Source organism: Excalfactoria chinensis, chromosome 5, assembly GCF_039878825.1.
Source record: "Excalfactoria chinensis isolate bCotChi1 chromosome 5, bCotChi1.hap2, whole genome shotgun sequence".
In the NCBI taxonomy this organism is placed as follows: Eukaryota; Metazoa; Chordata; class Aves; order Galliformes; family Phasianidae; genus Excalfactoria; species Excalfactoria chinensis.
The window spans coordinates 44,376,642-44,395,094 of record NC_092829.1 but is presented as its reverse complement, the minus strand read 5'-3'; the positions used below and the strand labels follow the sequence as shown (position 1 = coordinate 44,395,094).

The following is an 18,453-nucleotide window of genomic DNA, read 5'->3' as shown; positions in this document are numbered from 1 at the left end:
TTTAATCATTACTTATTTCCCTACATCGTCTTAAATCTCTCAATTAGCTCATGATTATATGCTGTTAAAATCCAATCCTTTAATTTACTTCGCATTGCCATTGTATCTCAAATTACTACCGAACACAACCAAGTTAAATATTTTTTCATGTCTGGTGGTGACGCATAGGCTGAATCCACCAATGTCATTTTTGCAGTGTGGTATGAGAGTCCCTTTGCAGTTCTGTATAAGATACGTATGTAATGCTTTGTTTATGTTTATGCTTTAGTACATAAGCTCAGCAATAGAGTTCTATCTTTGGCTAACAAAAAGGCACCCACTGTAATTATGAAGAGCTTTGATTCGGTAATTGTCGTATAATTATTGCTTGTGCAATCTCATGTAATAACTGCTCTCAGGAGCAGTATTTTTAGCCTTTTTGCGGGACTGAAGACTTGCTATTTTCTTGTGCTTTCCCACTAAGAATCAATGCCTTACATTGGCGGACAAAATCTGTATTCTGAGCCAACAGACTGAGGGACCAATCCTTGTGGCAATGAATAACTTCATACTTTCAGGTATTACATTTAATGGTCAAAATGCCTCAGTGGGACTCAACGTTCGTGAAGAATGTGAGTGGGGAGAAGTGATTTCAGCTGCTGAGTACGGCTCGCAGAAGTATGTCACAGCATAAAAAACGAATCTTAATGGTGGTACGAAGCAGAACTTCTTGCTCTCACTCGTGCTGATGTTTTCAAACAAACAGAACACCCAGCATGGCATCCCGCCGCCCGTTGTTCTGCAGAGCTCAACCCGCGACGTCCAACACCGCCGCCCGGCCCCGCAAGACAGCAGGGCCGCCAATGGCGGACGGCAGCCTGGCCGCGGTCGCCCCGCCCCGCTATTGTGTCTGGCGCTGGGGCGCCCTGCGCGCGCCTGAAGGACCCGAGCGAGCGGAGCCGAAGGGCAGCGGCGCGGCTGGAAGGCACCACCTCCGCCTGCGCGGCGGATTCAGGCGTTCTCCGCGGACACTCGCGGTCGCCGAGGACCCCGCGTCGCTCGCTCCCGCGCCGCCTGCCTTACGCGCTCGCGTGCGCGCTCTCGCTCTCTCCCATAGTAGCGCTGTGCGGAGGTGGAAGGAGCGGCGCGGGGCCGGAGTCGGCTGAGGCGGTCATTCCTCTAGCGAGAGCGCAGCGCACCGAGTCCCCCCTCCCCCGGGCCACTCACGCACACGGTGAGGGGGGCGGCGAGGCCCTCCGGACACCGGCGGGGTGGGGAGGGAGGAGGGGGGGGATGGAAATGGCCGCGCTCGGGCAATGACCGTTGGCTGGACGAGCGCCGGCGTGAGTCTGCCCGTCACGTGACCGGCCTGCGCGCACCCGAGGCCGAGCGAGTGGAACGGGGGCGCGCGCGGCCGGCAGGTGCGGCTGGCGCGCGTCCGTCCTGGGCGTGGGGAAGCGGCCGAGTACGCGCCCGCCCTCCCGCGTGTCCCCTCCGGCGGCCTGTTCTCCTTACGCGCGCTCTCTTCCGCGCAGAGATGCCCTCGGCTACCAACAGCACCATGGCGAGCAGCGGCAGCGGGAAGGCGGGACCGGGCGGCAACGAGCAGGCCCCGGCGGCGGCAGCGGCGGCCCCGCAGGCGTCGGGCGGCAGCATCACCTCGGTTCAGACCGAGGCCATGAAGCAGATCTTGGGAGTGATCGACAAAAAGCTCCGCAACCTCGAGAAGAAAAAGGTGCTCCCTTCTCCCTTCCCTCCTCCCCAAACCTGGCTGCCCCCGGGGGCAGGTCGCGGGCCCCTCGGGCTCCCCGCTGGGCCCCGGGCAGCTGCGGTGTGCGGGCAGCCCGTACCCCGCTGCCTCGGGACGCCGAGCCGGCTGGCCGCGGTCCCTTCCCCAAGCTGGGCCGTGTCCCCCACGTCCCCGCTCCGGGCCGGGGAGCCGCGGCCGCGCGGGTTGTTCCCGGCGTCGCCCCCAGGGGCCGCCCGCTGGAAGGTTCCAGAAGGGCGAGCCGCGCTCTTTAGGCCTTTCCCCCCTTCCTCTTTCGGGGGTCCCCAGGCCCCCTCCGCAGGCTGCCCCCTCGTCGGGCCCCGCTCAGCCCCGAGGAGCGGACGCGGCCTTTCCCCGCCGGGCGGCGGCTGAGGGTGGGGGGCCGACGGGTGTGTAACTCCGCTGCGGACTGCGGCCCCCTCCCGGAGAGCCCCCAGTGGCGCGGCCCCCTCCCCCTTCCGCCTTTTGTTCGCCGCGGCGGGTCTCTGCCCGCCTTTTCTGCGGAAGGGCCGCCGTTCCCGGCCTTCCCGCGGCCCCGCACCCCACCGGCAGCGCTTCCCCTGCCCGCTCCAGCTGGCCGAGCCGTGGGGCCGGAGCTCCGCGTCCCCCCGAGCCGCGCACATGGAGGCGGGAGCTAACATGGCGGCGGCGAGGCCGCCTAAGCCTCCCCGCCGGAACTGCATTGTGCCAGCAGCCCGCACAAAGCCGGGCCGCCCCGCCCGCAGCTCTTCGCTTCGCTCCGCGCTTGCCCCTCGGGAGTCCCGGGTCAGCTGAGAGCGGCCTTTGGGAGGTTATTTATAGAAAGAGCCGCTGCTAAATCCGTGATCCTCGGCGGGTTCGGGTTTGTGACAGCGAGAAGATGATGCCGTGGTTAATGGGGATTTACACGGTACCGTTCCGTGTTTAGCGTTGTGGGATGCGGGGAGGGGTTCCCAATCCGCCGAGCGCGAGGGGTCTTTCATTAGGGCACCAACAGACACGGAGCCTGCAGACTTACTGGGAAACAGCATCGCCAAACTGAAGTCTGGGAGTTCCTGGATAGAGGTCTGTGCTGAGGCCCTAAATCTGTTTTAGCTCTTAAGAGTTAATAAGCACAGCTATACTTAAGCTTTTTAACCTGCGTTTTAGGTTCTAGTAGTCTAGACGACTAGACTATAGCAAGCAAAAACGTTAGCCCTTACAGATGAGTTGTGAATGAAGCAAGCTATGCTTTATTTTGCAGCTGTAAACGTGTGTGTGTGTGTGGTGGTTTCTCACTTAAAAAAAAAGCCCACAACATCGGATTTTCCTACTATTTAAGAAACAAAAAGAAATGGGCTGGGAGCTTTTAGATAAGCTTAGAATTGAAGGATCACTTCTTGACCCTTGTCTGCATACTGTTGTGTATAGATGGGACAAAACGTCTTTCTTAAACGTGCTGATGTGTACAAATGTGTGCCTGCAGAAGAACACTGGCCCTCATCATAAGAAGGAATACAAGTCTTTCAGTGCATACCTCAAATGAGTCTGGTAAAATGGTTTGGAACAGTTATGTTGAACATACATCATGTAGTATGGTACTAAGAGAAAGGCAGGAAAGTAGTTTCCTATGATGTTGAAAATGAGCATTTTTAAATCAGAATGCCTTCTGATCTATTCTGTACACAGAAGAAATGGAGAGGATAAGCATGCTCTTACTGATGGTGCAAGGCACCTTTCCTTTCCAGCAGTGTTTTTATTTACCTTTTCAAATAAATAATTCACACCTAATTTACACTTGGCTTGTCCATTCCCTTCTATTTGAACGGGCCTTCTGGAGGGCTTCTGTGGTACCTGAAGTTAAAAGGGTGTGTGGAAGGCCATTATTTCAATGGAGCACAGTGAAAATTAAGGGTTATTGCTCATTAACGACCCGCTTCTTGTTATTTTTTGTGTCTGTGGCTGCTGTAATGATGTGTTTTGTCATTCTGGTGTCACAGCAGCTGACTGCAGGGTAAGTAGCTGTTTTCTGGAAAGGTAATTCCATTAAAATTACTTAGAAGGCCTCTCTGGGAGAATCAGTGCTCTGCCTCCCCCTCCATCCCCCTATCGATCTTTATGTATTAAATAAGAGTTTCTAATCTGTGGACTTGAGCCTGTCCTTTAGTTGGGGAAGCAACAGTTGTTCAGTAGATCAGCATTCTTTCAATGAAGCGAACAGTAAATGTGTAACTTACTGTACACGTGGACTTAAGTATTTCTACTGTATTACTTAATAAGTTTACCAAAGCACCTCAATTAATCTTCCATGAGCTTTTTGTTTTTTTTTATCCACATGGAAAGTAAAATCACGCAACATGCAGTTGTTTGTCAGCAGATTAGTTTGAGGGCTCCGTTTTTGAGAGCAGTTATAAACTTATATTTGACTAAGACATGCTTCTGGTGGATGAAGAGTAAGAAGTACTGTCTTAACTCTGAAATGCTATGTGCAGCTTTTAGTTAAATAAAGGTCATTCCTTCTGAAAGAACTCCAAAGTTTGAAGTGAACTGTTGTCATGTTCCATTTTAAGCTCTGAGCACAAAACTGCATGACCAGCAGAATACAGTATAGAATGTTGCTGAGTTTTGTACTGTTTTGAATGTTTCTGAGTATTTTGGAAATAGTAAGGTAGTGTATGGGAAATTGGTAATCACAGCCTGAACCTCTGATTAATCAGCTGAGCCAAGTGTTGGCTCAGCTGTGGGTGCACAGGTGAGAGTAATTTAGCTGTGCTCCCGGAAGGGGTGGAGCTCGACTCCATCTCCTCTAGACCCCATTTAAGGGCTGACCACCACTGAGGCAGCATCTCTCGGAGGTTACTCCTCGGTGGAGATTGCCTCAGTGGTTCCCAGCAGACTGAAGGCTTCCATACAGGTGAGTTTTTCCTGTAAATAACCTTTTGGGTATTTACAGCTACCATCCTTCCATTATTGTCACCATATGGGTGTTACGGTTTTATGTTCTTCTCTTAAAAGTTACTTTATTACTTCAAACAAGTCTGCCTTAGTTTAAAGGGATTTAAGAGAAACTGAATTACTGTTCCTAAATGTATGTAGAAACATGGCCTGAAAATGTCTGCGTTCTCTTCATCTCTTTGTATTTGGAAATGGTAGGAATGCCAGCCTGTTTGTTTTCTTTCTTTTGTTAGGTGAGTAGGTCCTTTCCAAATTAAGCTGATTGAATACAGAACAAACCCATGTCCTCTTACAATGGGGAATGAAAAAACAAAGACCCTTATGATTTCAGCTTATAAAAACAATTTTTAAAACCAAATATTCTCTAAGAGGGACAAAATCTCTCATTTGCTAACATGTTTTAAGAGATGGGCAGGTGGTCACCAAGATTATTCTTGGGGCACTGCAGATATGAAGCATGTTAGCTTAAACGACTTGATGTGAGCTGGCCTTGGTGTGTTTGATTTACAGTTGTAAAGATGGGGCATTGTAGCTGTTGCTGGTAACGTAAGATGCTGTTGCTTTATCAGCTTATCTCTGAATTTCTGAATACATGTAATCCCAATTGGGTTGAAAAATTTAGACTGCCTCTGTAACTGTTAACCCAGCTACTGTTCCAGACAAAATTCCTGAGTATTCAGGTTGTTCTGACCTAAGAGGCAGCTGTCCTCCCTATTCAGTAAAATGATGGATTAACAGCTAGCGGTCTATAGTAGAAGCTGAGATCAGTTTTCTATTCCTGTAGATGGCAGCTTGTGATAGCAGGAAAGTGCCATGTTCCAAGTTGCCCGTCAGCATGCCTAAGTGCTTTTGTACCATTATTTGGGCCACTTGCATGTTCAGGGACATCTTCGGTCTTCCCAGAACCCTTCTTGTGAAGCTTGGCTCTACCAGTAGTTTGCCCTGTAAGTGGGCTGTTTTGTTTTAGGGAACAGATCAGCCTTAGGGCTAGTCTGGGTTTGCAGCCTGTGTGGGTCCTGTCCTGTTAAGATGAACATAACTGTGTCCCCATTGCCAGCACGGTGCAGGTGTCTTCTCTCTGCAATCTCTATAGCAGTGGAAGCATGAAGGATACATTGCTGGTTGCTGCAGCTATTATGGTCTGTTGCTGTTGCACACTGTTCTTCAAAGAAGGAATTGTCACCTCCTCTTTCTCTTTTTCTTCACCCACACATGTAAGTTGATTCTTCTGGAATGCTGATCTAGAAGTTACTGAAAAACAAGTGCTGCTTCAGAAAGGTCCTGTTGCCATCTGCGCTGGATGAAGTATGGGGCTAGTTCAAATTTATCTTTGGAGATGAGATGTGACTTAAAAAAGGGAGGGCTTGTAAGGCTGTTTGAAGCTGCGTGTTGGAAGTCTGAAACTCATTGAAACCTCTGACTGAAGCAGCTTTTGGGAACTTTTGAATTTCCTTATTTGATTCTTTATACCCTTTAAGTATGTAACCTTTTTTGATTATTTTTTTTTCCTTTTTTGTTGAGAAAATAGGCTTTTAACAAAATCTTGAACAGACTTTGTAGGGGCATTAAGATGTGTGACTGTAGAGATGGTGGTAGAGGAGAAATAAATTATAACATGCAAATATAAAACATGTTGATAAGCTTGTATTTTGTAGCTTGTTTTCTTGTTTGTTTGTTTTAGTGGGAAATAAACAGGAACTGATTTGGATTCTCTCAGTTCCTTTATTCGTGTTTAAAAAAACTTGCAGTGTTTGAGATTTCAGAAAACAGATTTGAAATAGTCCTTTCTACCTTTTCTTTGCTTTAGTGAAGTGCACGTTAGAGAGTTTGCTTCAGTGCATTGGTGTTCACCCTTTTTCCTTCCACACTGCACCTTTTAATATATGCATGTGCTGATACAACTAGCATAAATGATATCGTTGAAAGTACCTGGTTAAATATAGTGCCTCCTTGCTCCTGGCCTCCACCCTTTTTAAGGGTTATTTTTAATCAGATCGTTCCAATGATCCAGTTTATAGCATAGCACTGTAAATGATTCTTAACAGCACAGCTGAGTGGTCAGGCATTTCTGAAACCCATATTGATTTTGAAACTAATGTCACATAACTGCACATTTTGTCACTTGGCTCTGACATTCAGAGCAGGTAATGAGTGAATGAGTTTCCTCTCACCTGAATGTGAGAGGACAGCATCTGTTGCCATAGTAAAGAAAATCAATTTTGGTAGCCTGTTAAAATAAGATGTAGGGCATACTTAAGCAATCGACACCACCATCTTCCTGTCCTCCCTCTGCCTGGACATGGGGCCTGTATGTAGTATTTTCTCCAAGGGAACTCTCGAGTACTTCAAGAATCTCAGTGGAAAAAGAGCTGAAGTGAGGTGGCTTTCTATCTGCAGAACTGGGGTCTTCTGACTCACGAGCTGTTCAGTGGGTTATTTGTATGCTTACTAAGTATTTTTTCTGCCTGTTTAGCTTATATACTTCAATGTGAGTGAAGGTAAAGTTGTGGAATGGGCATAAAGTTAAGACAATCCTTGCGTCTTCCAGACACTGCAGTAGGTCATGGAGTGGGAGTTTTACTGCAGTTACTTTACAGCACTAATGCTGCTGTTAGATTGCTGTTAGTTCACAGTGCAGATTAAAAGCATTGTCCTTCCTTGAGCTTCTGTAACATAACGTTCTGATCTTATAGTTTCTTGGGATTGATAGAAAAATGCACATTATCACAAAGATTTCAAGTGCCAAGTAAGCAACTGAATACGCATTTGCTTCTCCTCTGCATTGCAGCTGAAAGGGCTTTCCTTCTTTTGCTTTTACATTTCTGATATGAATGCATTTTAGGGTAGAAAAAGAGAAGTAACTCTTCAATTCTCAGGAACAGACATACTACCCTTTCTTTTTCTCATTTGATACAACCATGGAATGAAAACCATATAAACAAAATATTTATGTTAGACTTAAAATATTTGACCATTGAAGAAAGACTTCACAGTACTTAATTAGGTTATTGCAGTGTTCTTAATGTGAAGATAGTAGCAAAACACATATTTGAGTTTTTTGCAGCACAGTTTTGCAGCATGTTCAACAAAAGTTTTATAAGAATGGCTTGGAAGAGACCTTAAAGATCATTGAATTCCAGCCCACCTGCCATCCACCAGCTCAGGCTGTCCAGGGCTCTGTCCACCCTGGTTTTCAACACCTCCAGGCACACTCAGCTTCTCTGGGCAACCTGTTCCAGCATCTCGCCATTCTTTCCAACTTCCGGATGGCTTCTCTTCTAGTTTAAAGCAGTTCCCCTTGTCCTGTCACTATCAGACTGCATAAATGCTTATAAGCATGAGGAAGCGTGGAAATACTGGAAGACTGCAGTGAGGTTCTACCAGAGCTGTCTTCTCCAAGCTTAACAATCCTGGCTCCCTCAGCATTTCTTCATAGGAGATGTGTTCCAGCTATTTGGTTGTCTCTAAAATCATGTAAACTACTTCTCTACTTACATTTTTGTCCAGCCACATTTTCATCTGTTTTAATACTAGGCAATGTATATGAGAATTGAATTTCCTTGTTTCTTGATGTTGTAGATTTTCAATGCACTGAATGCTTTTCAGCGCAATTCTGTTGATGTGTTTCCAACTGTGGCTGCTGCATTTGACAGCTTTTTTACAGGGCCAGCATCTGTCTCCAGCATGAAATTCCCTTTAATATGTTGTTAGAGCTCAGGAAGTTCTTATTTCTTGGACTTCACTTAGGCCATTACTGGCTCTACTGCACTGTAAGGCAAAGTAGTTAAATCCAGTGGGTAGAGTTTTCAAATAATAGTTTTTTTTTGCTTTGTCTCCAGGTGACACTGAAACAACCAAGTCACAGAAATGTGTTTCTGTGTTTGACTAAGTGATGCTACACATCAAATAATAGCTTTGTTGTTCAGCTTTTTCGTAGTCCATTCTAAGAGGTTTGGGGTTGAGCAGAGGGGGTGAATTAACTAGAAAAACTCTAATAAAATATTTTGGGTGAAATATCAGTAAGTAAAACTAGTAAAGAAACGAAACAAGAACCCACAAATAAGCTGCCACTGAAACAAACAAGCAAAGAACAACAACAAAAAAAAACCAAACAAACCCATGTCACTCAGTGAGAAGTATCAACTAAAAGTATGGTTGAATCAGGGTTTTAATTCTTCTGTGTTCATAAAGAAGCTTGCCTGCTCTCATTTTTATATTGTTTTTATACTAGATCAGGTAGATTATGAATAAGGATCATTTAAAAGCTTTTAATAAGTGCAAGGCAAGCTTCATAAAATTATGATCAGTTGTGATACGTAGAAATAGTAGAAACTTAGAGATCTCTATGTAAGACTTTGCTTCGTGCCTAAGACCCTTAAAATACAGCCTGTAAATCTTTTATGTCCTTTTGGGCCTGCATAAGTTATACCTGCTTTTGGTTACTCTCAGTGTTTTGCACAGCTTTGTATTTTATCAGATTAGAGATTTGGTCCTGCTGGAAATTAAGCTAATGATCCCCTTTCAGTGTCTCTCCTTGAGAAAGAAATCTTCCTGCTTTTGAATAGAAGTATTTTACTGTTGTTAACATGAGCTGTGTTGATGGGCATTCTTTGCACTATCTTAACTAGTACAAGTGTGAAGAATTAGAGTTTTGAATCTTACTAGCAGTGGTTTTCTCTACAGTCATGTTTTTGGTGTTGTACTGGTATTACTGTGGCTCAGGACTCAGTTCTGTAATTAGGAATGAAGGATGCATGCAGTCAGAACATTCTCCACATGAGGAAAAACGTGTCCTTGCTTGGAAACTGAGACCGTTCATGAAGATATGTTGTTCTAGCCTAAGTAAGAGTTGTAAATGCTTTCCAAGAGACGTATATTTTCATTTTTAACCCAGGAGGTGAGTTTTCTTGGGTACTATTTCTAGATGATGGTTGCATGTTTGTGTAATATGCTACAGTCTGTATTTACTGTAATATGACAGTACTTGATTTTGCTAGCAGAAAAAGCGGTAACTGATTTTGTCTCTTTGTAATAGCATTTTTCTTTCCTTTCAGAGCAAACTTGATGATTACCAGGAACGAATGAACAAGGGAGAACGTCTAAATCAAGATCAACTGGTAAAAAGAATGAAATAATAACTTGATTTTTCTTAATGTTGGGTAATTTTGAGGAGGGAAGAGATGAATTTCACTTCCTTCTTCTGCTTGTTAAAAGCTAGGTTTTTAAGAGCTCAGACTCTACCTCTGTTTCTTATTGTCTGGAAGGTCTTAGTTTTTGTGTTCATAAGAAACTGACGGGAATCTGTAGAGGAATTTGTTGTAATGCTTTGTTATGCTTGGTGAGGTCAGGTTGAAAGCAGGCTGTGGTGAGAAATGGCCTGTGTTGTAATCTGGTACTGTTGAAAGAGTTAAACAGTGCCTTGAAGGTTCCCTGAACATCACTTTTTTTTCTTCCTAGAAAATGTGCCCAGGGAGAAGAGCTTAGTCATTTGATCACACTTAACTTACAAATAAGCAGTCTAGTTAGACGTTTAGCTTAGATTGAGTTCTGCAGGTCTCTAAGGAGCTGTGACCCGCTAGGTAAACTGGGCTTGCTTGTATATGTATGTATGTGTGTGTATATCTCTAGATATCTGTGGAAAATGGTTCTCTTCCTGTTCAGGCTGTTAAAGTAGAAGCTTGTAGAGCTCACCTTAACAGCTGTTTTCTAGTTGTAATAAATATGAAGCAAGTATCAGATTCAGTTGTATTACATAAACATGCGTATTGATATTAGAGATTGCCAGGTGCTTAGTAATCAGCAATATTTTGTTGATGATTTTCAGCATGGACAAGACTAAAAAAAGTGCACTCAACAGCAGTTGTAGCTGTTCATGTTACCAAAATCAGTGACTTGTTACATGCAATCTTTTCATCTGTTTAGTCTTATTCTATTTCACTTAGACTAGTGAAATGGCATCGATTGATTTATTTCTACTCTTTTAATGGCAGTATTGTGAAAGTAAGCCATGAGAAGTTTATTGCTTGAGCAGGGAAGATAACTGAAATGTCATCTTCAGAAAAGAAAATTTGGAGTTAAATTTAATGAGTAGAATCTGACTACAGCACTTCATAACTATGAAATTGTTTTTGAGTAGAGAAATGCTGAAAGCTCACTACATCTTTTGCTTTAAAGAGCCAAGGATGATGATTTTGCGCATCAGCTCATAAGTTTCTTACTTGTATTGCAAACAGAAGTACCTGGAGATTGGAAAAACAAAATAGTTCATGCTCTTTGCTTTTCAAAGAAAGTAACATCTTTTCTCTAGCTTGTTAACATGTCCATTATTGAATGAATCTCAACAGAAGCATAATGTAATTTGACTTTGTAATTTGTCATTACTACAAAGTAAGGGAGTTAAAGAGTATGGATGGCCTTGGTGGTAGAAGATAAACTGCAAAACAGAATATAAGATACAAAAATCTGTGGACAGAGGAACATTATGCTACGTATACTGATTTGATTGCAATGCATGAGTTCTCAGACCTTTATCTCAAGCAGTTCTGAGTTGGCAATTATTCTTCCCCCATCCTCTAGGCCTGTTAGGTTTTTTTCCTCAGAAACTGTCTAGAGCTGGACATTAAACTAGTGTGTCATGCTATTCGGTGCGTCAGCATATTTGTGCACGTGTTTCAGTGTACTTCCTAAGAAACACAGGCCCTGAAGGCATCCAAGACATGCACATCCCTTCCATATTTTGGCCAGTGAGAGTTCAAAACTTGACATTGCTGCAGCTTGTTCACAGACGGTTACCTGTGCAGCGCTGCTTCACTTAGAAATTGAAAGTGCAGTAAATAGTTTTTTGGAAGCATGTGTTTTCTTCTTCTTCTGATTGGTTGCTTTTTATTTATTTATTATTTTGCTTTTTCAGGATGCAGTGTCAAAATACCAGGAAGTGACAAATAATCTGGAATTTGCTAAAGAACTGCAGAGGAGCTTTATGGCACTGAGCCAAGATGTAAGTAAAGCAGTCCGGTGTGGGCTTTCAGCTGCAGTGTTGTAGCACTTGGGATTTAAATTGACTTTCACCAACACCAAGCACAGCAACCTCTATTACAGAAGGTGAAATGCTCGTTGTATCTATGTTTGACTATTTTCTGTTAGTGTTGTACTGGCTTGTGACAGGTTTCCTAAAAACTACTCCTAGAAGATGTTTTCTGAAGCACTGCCTGAAGATAAAGGAACAAAAATAATGTGATTTCCTGACAAAAGAGACATTTTTAAGACACTGATCACTGGACAGGCCTGTCATACAACATAACCTGCCTCTTACTGCCATAAGTCGTTTTTTTTTCCTAAAAGACGAGAGGGATTTCACAGGCTTACTTCTTTGGGAAGTGGCTGAATGTTTTTATTTCCTTATCGTAGCTTATCAAGCTTCAGCAACGGAAGGTATTGCAGTTCCTCTTTCAAGATTTTTCCTGTCTTAGGAATTGCAAATACAATCTGAAACTACAATATGGGACAAGTTTCAAGACTTAAAATAACGTTCATAGATTATAGGGTAACTGAATACTACTTAAAGTAGATAATCCTTGGAACTGCTGTTATGTCCAGGTTGTAAAATGATAGTGTGAGCAAGAAGTTCTGAAATTCCAAGACAATTCCAGTTACAAGAGCAGCTTTTTTTTCTTCACGAAGAACTTCAAAAGACACAGTTCAGACCTATTCAATGTCATTTCAAGGAAGAATTAATGCAGGTGCTAACAGAAATCATAATCCATCCTACGTGAATGGAACATTATAAACGTAGTTAGAATTGATGAGTTACAGAAAGAGCAATAACAATGTTAGAATTCTTTTAGTCATCAATGTTAAACCAGTCTGCTGCATTTAACAAATGTATTCAGTTGAAGAACAAGCTATGTGGCAATTTCAAGGACAGTCAGCACCCTGGCATTATAGGCTGCTCTCTACATTTCTTTCAGTTGTAAACTTAGAAGCATGTAAGCCAAACCTTTGTTGGTTTTTGTTTTGTGTGTTTGTTTGTTTTTTGCTTTGCTTGCATCAGGTTTCCATGTATCTTCGTGGAACATTTGTAACAAAGCTTCCTTCCTCCAACCTGTATGTCCTGAAATGTTTCCTGGTTAGCTGACTGCCAACAGAAAGGGGGACTCCAGGAAATAGAAGTTGATCTCTTGCTTTAAAGCTTGCTTGCATTTGTTTCAGATTAGAAACAATGTAGATGCTTCAGAGTGAGAGAGTTGCTATTGCTAGTTACATTTTTTTGGAAAAGAAGGTTAGATTTTTGTGTACTTGGGATGGGAACAAGTTCAATTTGGAGGCTGGAACAAAGAATAAAAATGAAAGTGTCCTGTGGGCTCAGACTAATAATGCATTTCAACCAGTGTTATGACAGCAATTGTAGAAGATATGATATAGATTACAGAACTAATTATGATCTGTTCCCTGCCAGCATTCATCATCCTCAAACTGAGAATGCTGGAGAGCTGATTCCTTTGTGCTCCCCTTAGTATTTGTGGACCATTTGTCCAAGAATTTGTTCTAATGCTTTTCCTAAACTTGCTGATAATAGTCTCCCCAGCCTTTCATGGCAACACATCCCACGAGTTCTCTCCCATTAGTACATAATATTTATCTGTTTTAAGTTGACCTCCAAGTAGTTCCAGAGAATGCCCTGTGCCGACTGTGATGGGATATGGTGAATAACTGCTCTGTTAGTGCTGGTGACCTTTGTGGACTCTTAAAAAAAAAAAAAATAAATCAAAAAAATCAAAAAAATCTGGATCACTTTTATACCTCCAAATTGTAAAGCCTGAACTTGGGCTGTAAATAGCCATAATGCTTGTTTAAAAGGTACTTTGCTTTATACGTTCCTTTACTTTCATCTAGATCAAAATCATTAAGGCTTTACAGAATAATTCATAAAGAAGGCTGATATTATTAATCTGAGCTTGTTTCACACAGCACCTTCGTGTCTGAATCTTTATACATTGCGGCTGCAGTTGCTTGACTAAATGACTCATAAGTCATGCAGAGAAATACAGGCTTCAGATAAGAATATAATGAAAATCCGATGTAATCTAAGGTTTGTGGCATAGATTCTAAAATTTTGCTTAATTTGCAGGCTTTTGACTTTGCTTGAAAGATAATTTAATGCTTCACTGATAATTCTGGTGTAATGTTAGATTGATAAGGGGCGGTTCAACATCCATCTTTTCTTACCAATAAAATACATTTCCAATCTGGTTTTTTTTAATTCCTTTTTGAATCTGCACAGATCCAGAAAACAATAAAAAAGACGGCTCGCAGGGAGCAGCTGATGCGAGAAGAGGCTGAGCAGAAGCGTTTAAAGACTGTGCTAGAGCTGCAGTTTATTTTGGACAAGTTGGGCGATGATGAAGTGCGTAGTGACTTGAAACAAGGATCAAATGGAGTACCAGTACTGACAGAGGAGGAACTGACAATGCTGGATGAATTTTACAAGCTAGTTTACCCTGAAAGAGACATGAACATGAGGTGAGCTTATAGGAAAGTACTTTCCTTTACAGTTGTAGTTCAGTTAATGATGGTTATTTATTTTGTGATTAAATTACCACAAAGTTAGTAAGAAATTAACTCCTTATTAATTTTCAAGGTTGAATGAGCAGTATGAGCAAGCATCTGTTCACCTGTGGGACTTACTGGAAGGGAAGGAAAAACCTGTTTGTGGAACAACCTGTAAGTATAGTCTCTGTTTAAAGAGACAGGGCACTGAATTTGTGCTTGACATAAATTAGTGTCTGATGTAAAAGAATTCTGGTAGTTAAATGACTTTCCAGCATTTTATAGTCGTTACTTTTTCTCAGTCGTTGTCTAAACTGTATTGGAATAACTCACTGAAGTACAAATTTAGCATGTACTGTATTTTTTTTCACTGATGCAGCATTGTTCAGTATTTAAGCATAGTTCATGCCTACTGTTTCAGCAGTATTTTACTACTGTTGATGTGTTGTAACAATTCTTTGTTTTCTGGAAATGTGTATGTGGACCAGGAGCTTAGACAGAAACATGATCTAATATATAAACTTGCGTGACCTTATTTAGTTTGATGTGTTACTCTCCCCTGTTACTCCCTTCCTACAAAAACAAATTATTTTTATTTCTGACCTAACTTTAAACAATTAATTAACTGTAATTGGTGCACGATCATTCCCATGGACTGCATTCTTGCAGAAATGTCAATTTCCACAGATACATAACTTCTAACATTATAACATTATATATTAAGAAAATGGCTGTCTTAGTTATCTATTTCTTTTGAAGTCTGTGACTTGGAAGGTTGTAGGGAAGATTGTCCGTAGGTAAAACGGCTGGCAGCTTTTCTCATTTGCTTTTTAAAAATTCCATAATTCTTACTACGTTGCAGCAATTTTAAGCTGTTGGATGGGCTTTTGTTTGCAGTGATTTAACTTAGTTTACTGTGAATGATTCACAGAAAACAGTAAAATACTTTGGCTTTAATGAATATAAGATTTTGCTTATTAGTGTCAGAACAGGAAACCTCAAACCATTTACACAATTAAAATGAAATTTTATGGGGAGACACCAGGTTTTTTTTTGGTTGTTTTTTTTCAGTTAATATAAATATTTGAGACTTAAGGTTATTGCAGAACAAATGGTGTTGGATCATTGTGAGAAGCTGGTAGATGCGTAGTGCTTCTTTTTGGGGGAGAGAGAAAGAAAAAGTGTGGGAGCAGTTTTCACAAGAGAGAGGCCTGGTCATTTTCCTACTGGATGCAATTAAGCTGTGTGTTTTATCTGGATCTCAGGATGAAATTTTACTGGTGTCATGGGCAATATTAATGCATTTCTGTGTACTTCTATGTGTATTGATAATCATCAGTAATAATCATCACTTGCAAGGTATGCATTGTGAATCTTCTGAGTCTGTTTTGTTTTTTAATTTATTTTTTGGGACTGAGACAGTAGGTATTGCTGCCTTTCCAATATGGCTGTACAAATTTGTTCTAGGTTAAGATGCTGCTGCGTTCATATGGGGCACTGAGTGCAATGAAGGCTTGTTCTTGTTTCACTTGCAGAGCCTGTTCTGAGTCACTTTCCTCAGGGGAACAATCTCTGTGATGGCGGTACCTTTGTAGATTGGTACCGATGGCTGTTTCTTGAGAAACTGACTTGCAGTAATGTTTCTTAATTACAAAATCAGAAAGAAATTGGGTTGATACTTCAGTCGGTTCTGAAAACTTTTCAGAGTCAAGTCTAAGCAACCAGAGATTTTTGAAACAGTAGTAAAAGTATACTTAAATTAGAATACCTTACACTCGCTTCAAAGTGTTTCATTAGTTTACTGAAGGGTGTTGCATATGCTTCTCTTTGCCCTTCAGATATTTGTCTGAATTAAAGCAGATAGTATGTTTATTTAATATGATCTGGTAATACAGATCTGTATACGCCATCAGTTCTGTAACAACAGTAGTGTCTGTGGACTAGTTTGGGGCAGCAGTGTCTTCCTTGCAAAAGGGCAGTAAAATGTACATAGGATCTTTGGTAAGAAAGGAAAATGAGTAGGATAAGGATTAGAGTTGAGTGGCTGTTAATTTTTAACTTCTTTTTCCAGATAAATCCCTAAAGGAGGTTGTTGAACGTATTCTTCAGACTAGTTACTTTGATAGCACCCATAACCATCAGAATGGATTATGTGAGGAAGAAGAGGCAGCGCCCACACCTGCAGTAGAAGACACTGTAGCAGAAGCTGGTAAGAATGTGAAGATCCACTATTTTCTGGCATGTTTTTGCCAGAATCTTTGGATTCATCAGGCTAATGAAATTGCAAATGTAATTTTATGTACAAAGTGTTTTGAATAGAAATTTAATTATTGGATTATCAGGTATACAAGTGTCTGGGCAACCTATATAGGAACATTTGACCACTTGTTAGACTGTGTTCTGAGACGTGAGGAAGGAAGAGCAGAGCAGGTGTTCAGAAGAATTCTGTAAGGGTTACTCTTGCTAGCTACTTTTCTGAAAGGACCGTAATCCTTAATAACGATCACACTGCTAAATGTCCTCAGTTACCACATCACAAAGCTGGCTATTGTAGCTGTGGAGCATCAGCTGAATGGAGAAACAAGGTCACTTAGTAGGATTTCTTTTTTGAACACATCCTTCAGCATTTGCCCAGTATGTCACTTGCTGAAAGAAGAACTGAAGCCAAAACTTAATGAATTAGAAGCTGTTTTATGCAGATGTGAATTATTTCCAACATCTCTTTCCTATATTTTTCCTGTTGAACTTACAGTTTGCAAATTCTTAAAGAGAACATTTTGTTTGTAGTATTGAAGCTATCAAGGATGTAAGTTCTAGCTGCTGGAGCCTTTCCATTTTGCTGTCATTTCACCACGTAGTCCCTTTTTTAGAAGGGAGAAGCATTTGAAGTAGAGCATGTTTACACACAAGGAATTTGAAAATGTGGTTCTGTACTTGAAGAAAAGATTCCGGCCTTTTTTGTCCTTTTGAATATGCTGTGGAGGATAATAAATTTGGAGGTAGCAGAATGTAATTCTTCATAGTAAGAGTTTTATGTGAGTTGTTGTATTTTGTTTTATTATTTTCAGAACTTCAGAAATCTTTGTTAGTGCTTAGTTCTGTCCTGACTTTATTTTCTTCATTCTGGGGAAGTTATTTCTTTATCTTTCTTTCATCATTAAGTTTGTTTCTGAGCCCAGCAGATACTTAACTATAGAATGTTGAGGCTCTAATTTCAGATCTAATTAGGATCCTATCTGCTTAAGGGTGTGTGAAGCAGCTCTTTCCTTAACATATAGCAGGCTTCTAATGTTAGGTATTAACATAAGTGTAAATGTTTCTGTTCATTCTTACACGTAGTCATTCTTCCTGTTTACTAGTTAACTTCATGTCTTCAAAGTATATGTTTTTGGTAATGTCTTGTGGCTTGTTTTGTTTGTTTTCCTTTACATAAATGTTCTATTTTTCTCACAGAACCTGATCCAGCAGAAGAATTTACTGAACCTACTGAAGTTGAATCAACTGAGGTATTATTCACTGGAAAGATTGTCATATTATATAGCTTTAATGCCACTTACTTTTACTTTCATACCCTTTCTTATTTTTATTTTAGTATGTAAACAGACAATTCATGGCAGAGACTCAGTTCAGCAGTAGTGAGAAGGAACAGGTAGATGAGTGGACAGTTGAAACGGTTGAGGTAAGATCTTGTGTACTGCAGGTAAAATTGTAATCCCTGTTTCCACTGACTCACAGTTCATGATGAGTTACAGTATTTTACCCTCTCTCCCTTAACATGTATAAAAGTATATATTTAAATAGGCTTGAAATGACTACTCACCTTTCAGTTGTATATTTAGCTCAGGAGTAATTAAAATAAAAACGATGCAGCCTGGCTAAGTCTGTGGAGATGTTGCTTTGTTCAGTAGTGGCTTTTGGGAAAATAGAGGATAAGGATTTGACTTAGAAAGACTTATAATATTTTTGGGGAGTTTTTTTGTTTTTTTTGTTTGTTTTCTATTTTTTTCCTCTCTAAGATGACTTTTGTGCTGATGTAGAACATCTGTTAGGACCAAATAGGGGCAACACTTCTCAGATGCTGGAGATTTATTTTTTTGAGTCACTATAGTTTTCTGCAGCAGCAAATTCCAGAAGGCTACTTTTTTAGACTGTTCTTTGGTGCCTTTAGGTTCTTAAAGTGTTGGAGAGGAATATGTTTTCATCAGTTGAAGAGATGATGAATAAAGGTGTTATTTTGACATTGTTAT

General features: G+C 41.4%; 1 protein-coding gene across 2 annotated transcripts in view; it reads left to right on the top strand.

Moving 5' to 3' along the window:
* Nucleotides 1–1,027: 1,027 nt before the first annotated feature.
* CAPRIN1 (cell cycle associated protein 1) overlaps nt 1,028–18,453 on the top strand; it is a 30,769-nt gene continuing 13,343 nt past the window's right edge. Inside the window, exons 1-9 of one of the 2 annotated variants that reach the window (XM_072337256.1) lie at nt 1,028–1,213; nt 1,515–1,714; nt 9,715–9,777; nt 11,571–11,657; nt 13,941–14,179; nt 14,298–14,380; nt 16,278–16,415; nt 17,660–17,712; nt 17,799–17,885. In XM_072337256.1, coding sequence (XP_072193357.1) covers nt 1,517–1,714; nt 9,715–9,777; nt 11,571–11,657; nt 13,941–14,179; nt 14,298–14,380; nt 16,278–16,415; nt 17,660–17,712; nt 17,799–17,885 — 948 coding nt within the window. In that variant the 5' untranslated portion in view covers nt 1,028–1,213; nt 1,515–1,516. The remainder of the gene's footprint in view (nt 1,214–1,514; nt 1,715–9,714; nt 9,778–11,570; nt 11,658–13,940; nt 14,180–14,297; nt 14,381–16,277; nt 16,416–17,659; nt 17,713–17,798; nt 17,886–18,453) is intronic. The other variant, XM_072337257.1, reaches the window with a different exon arrangement.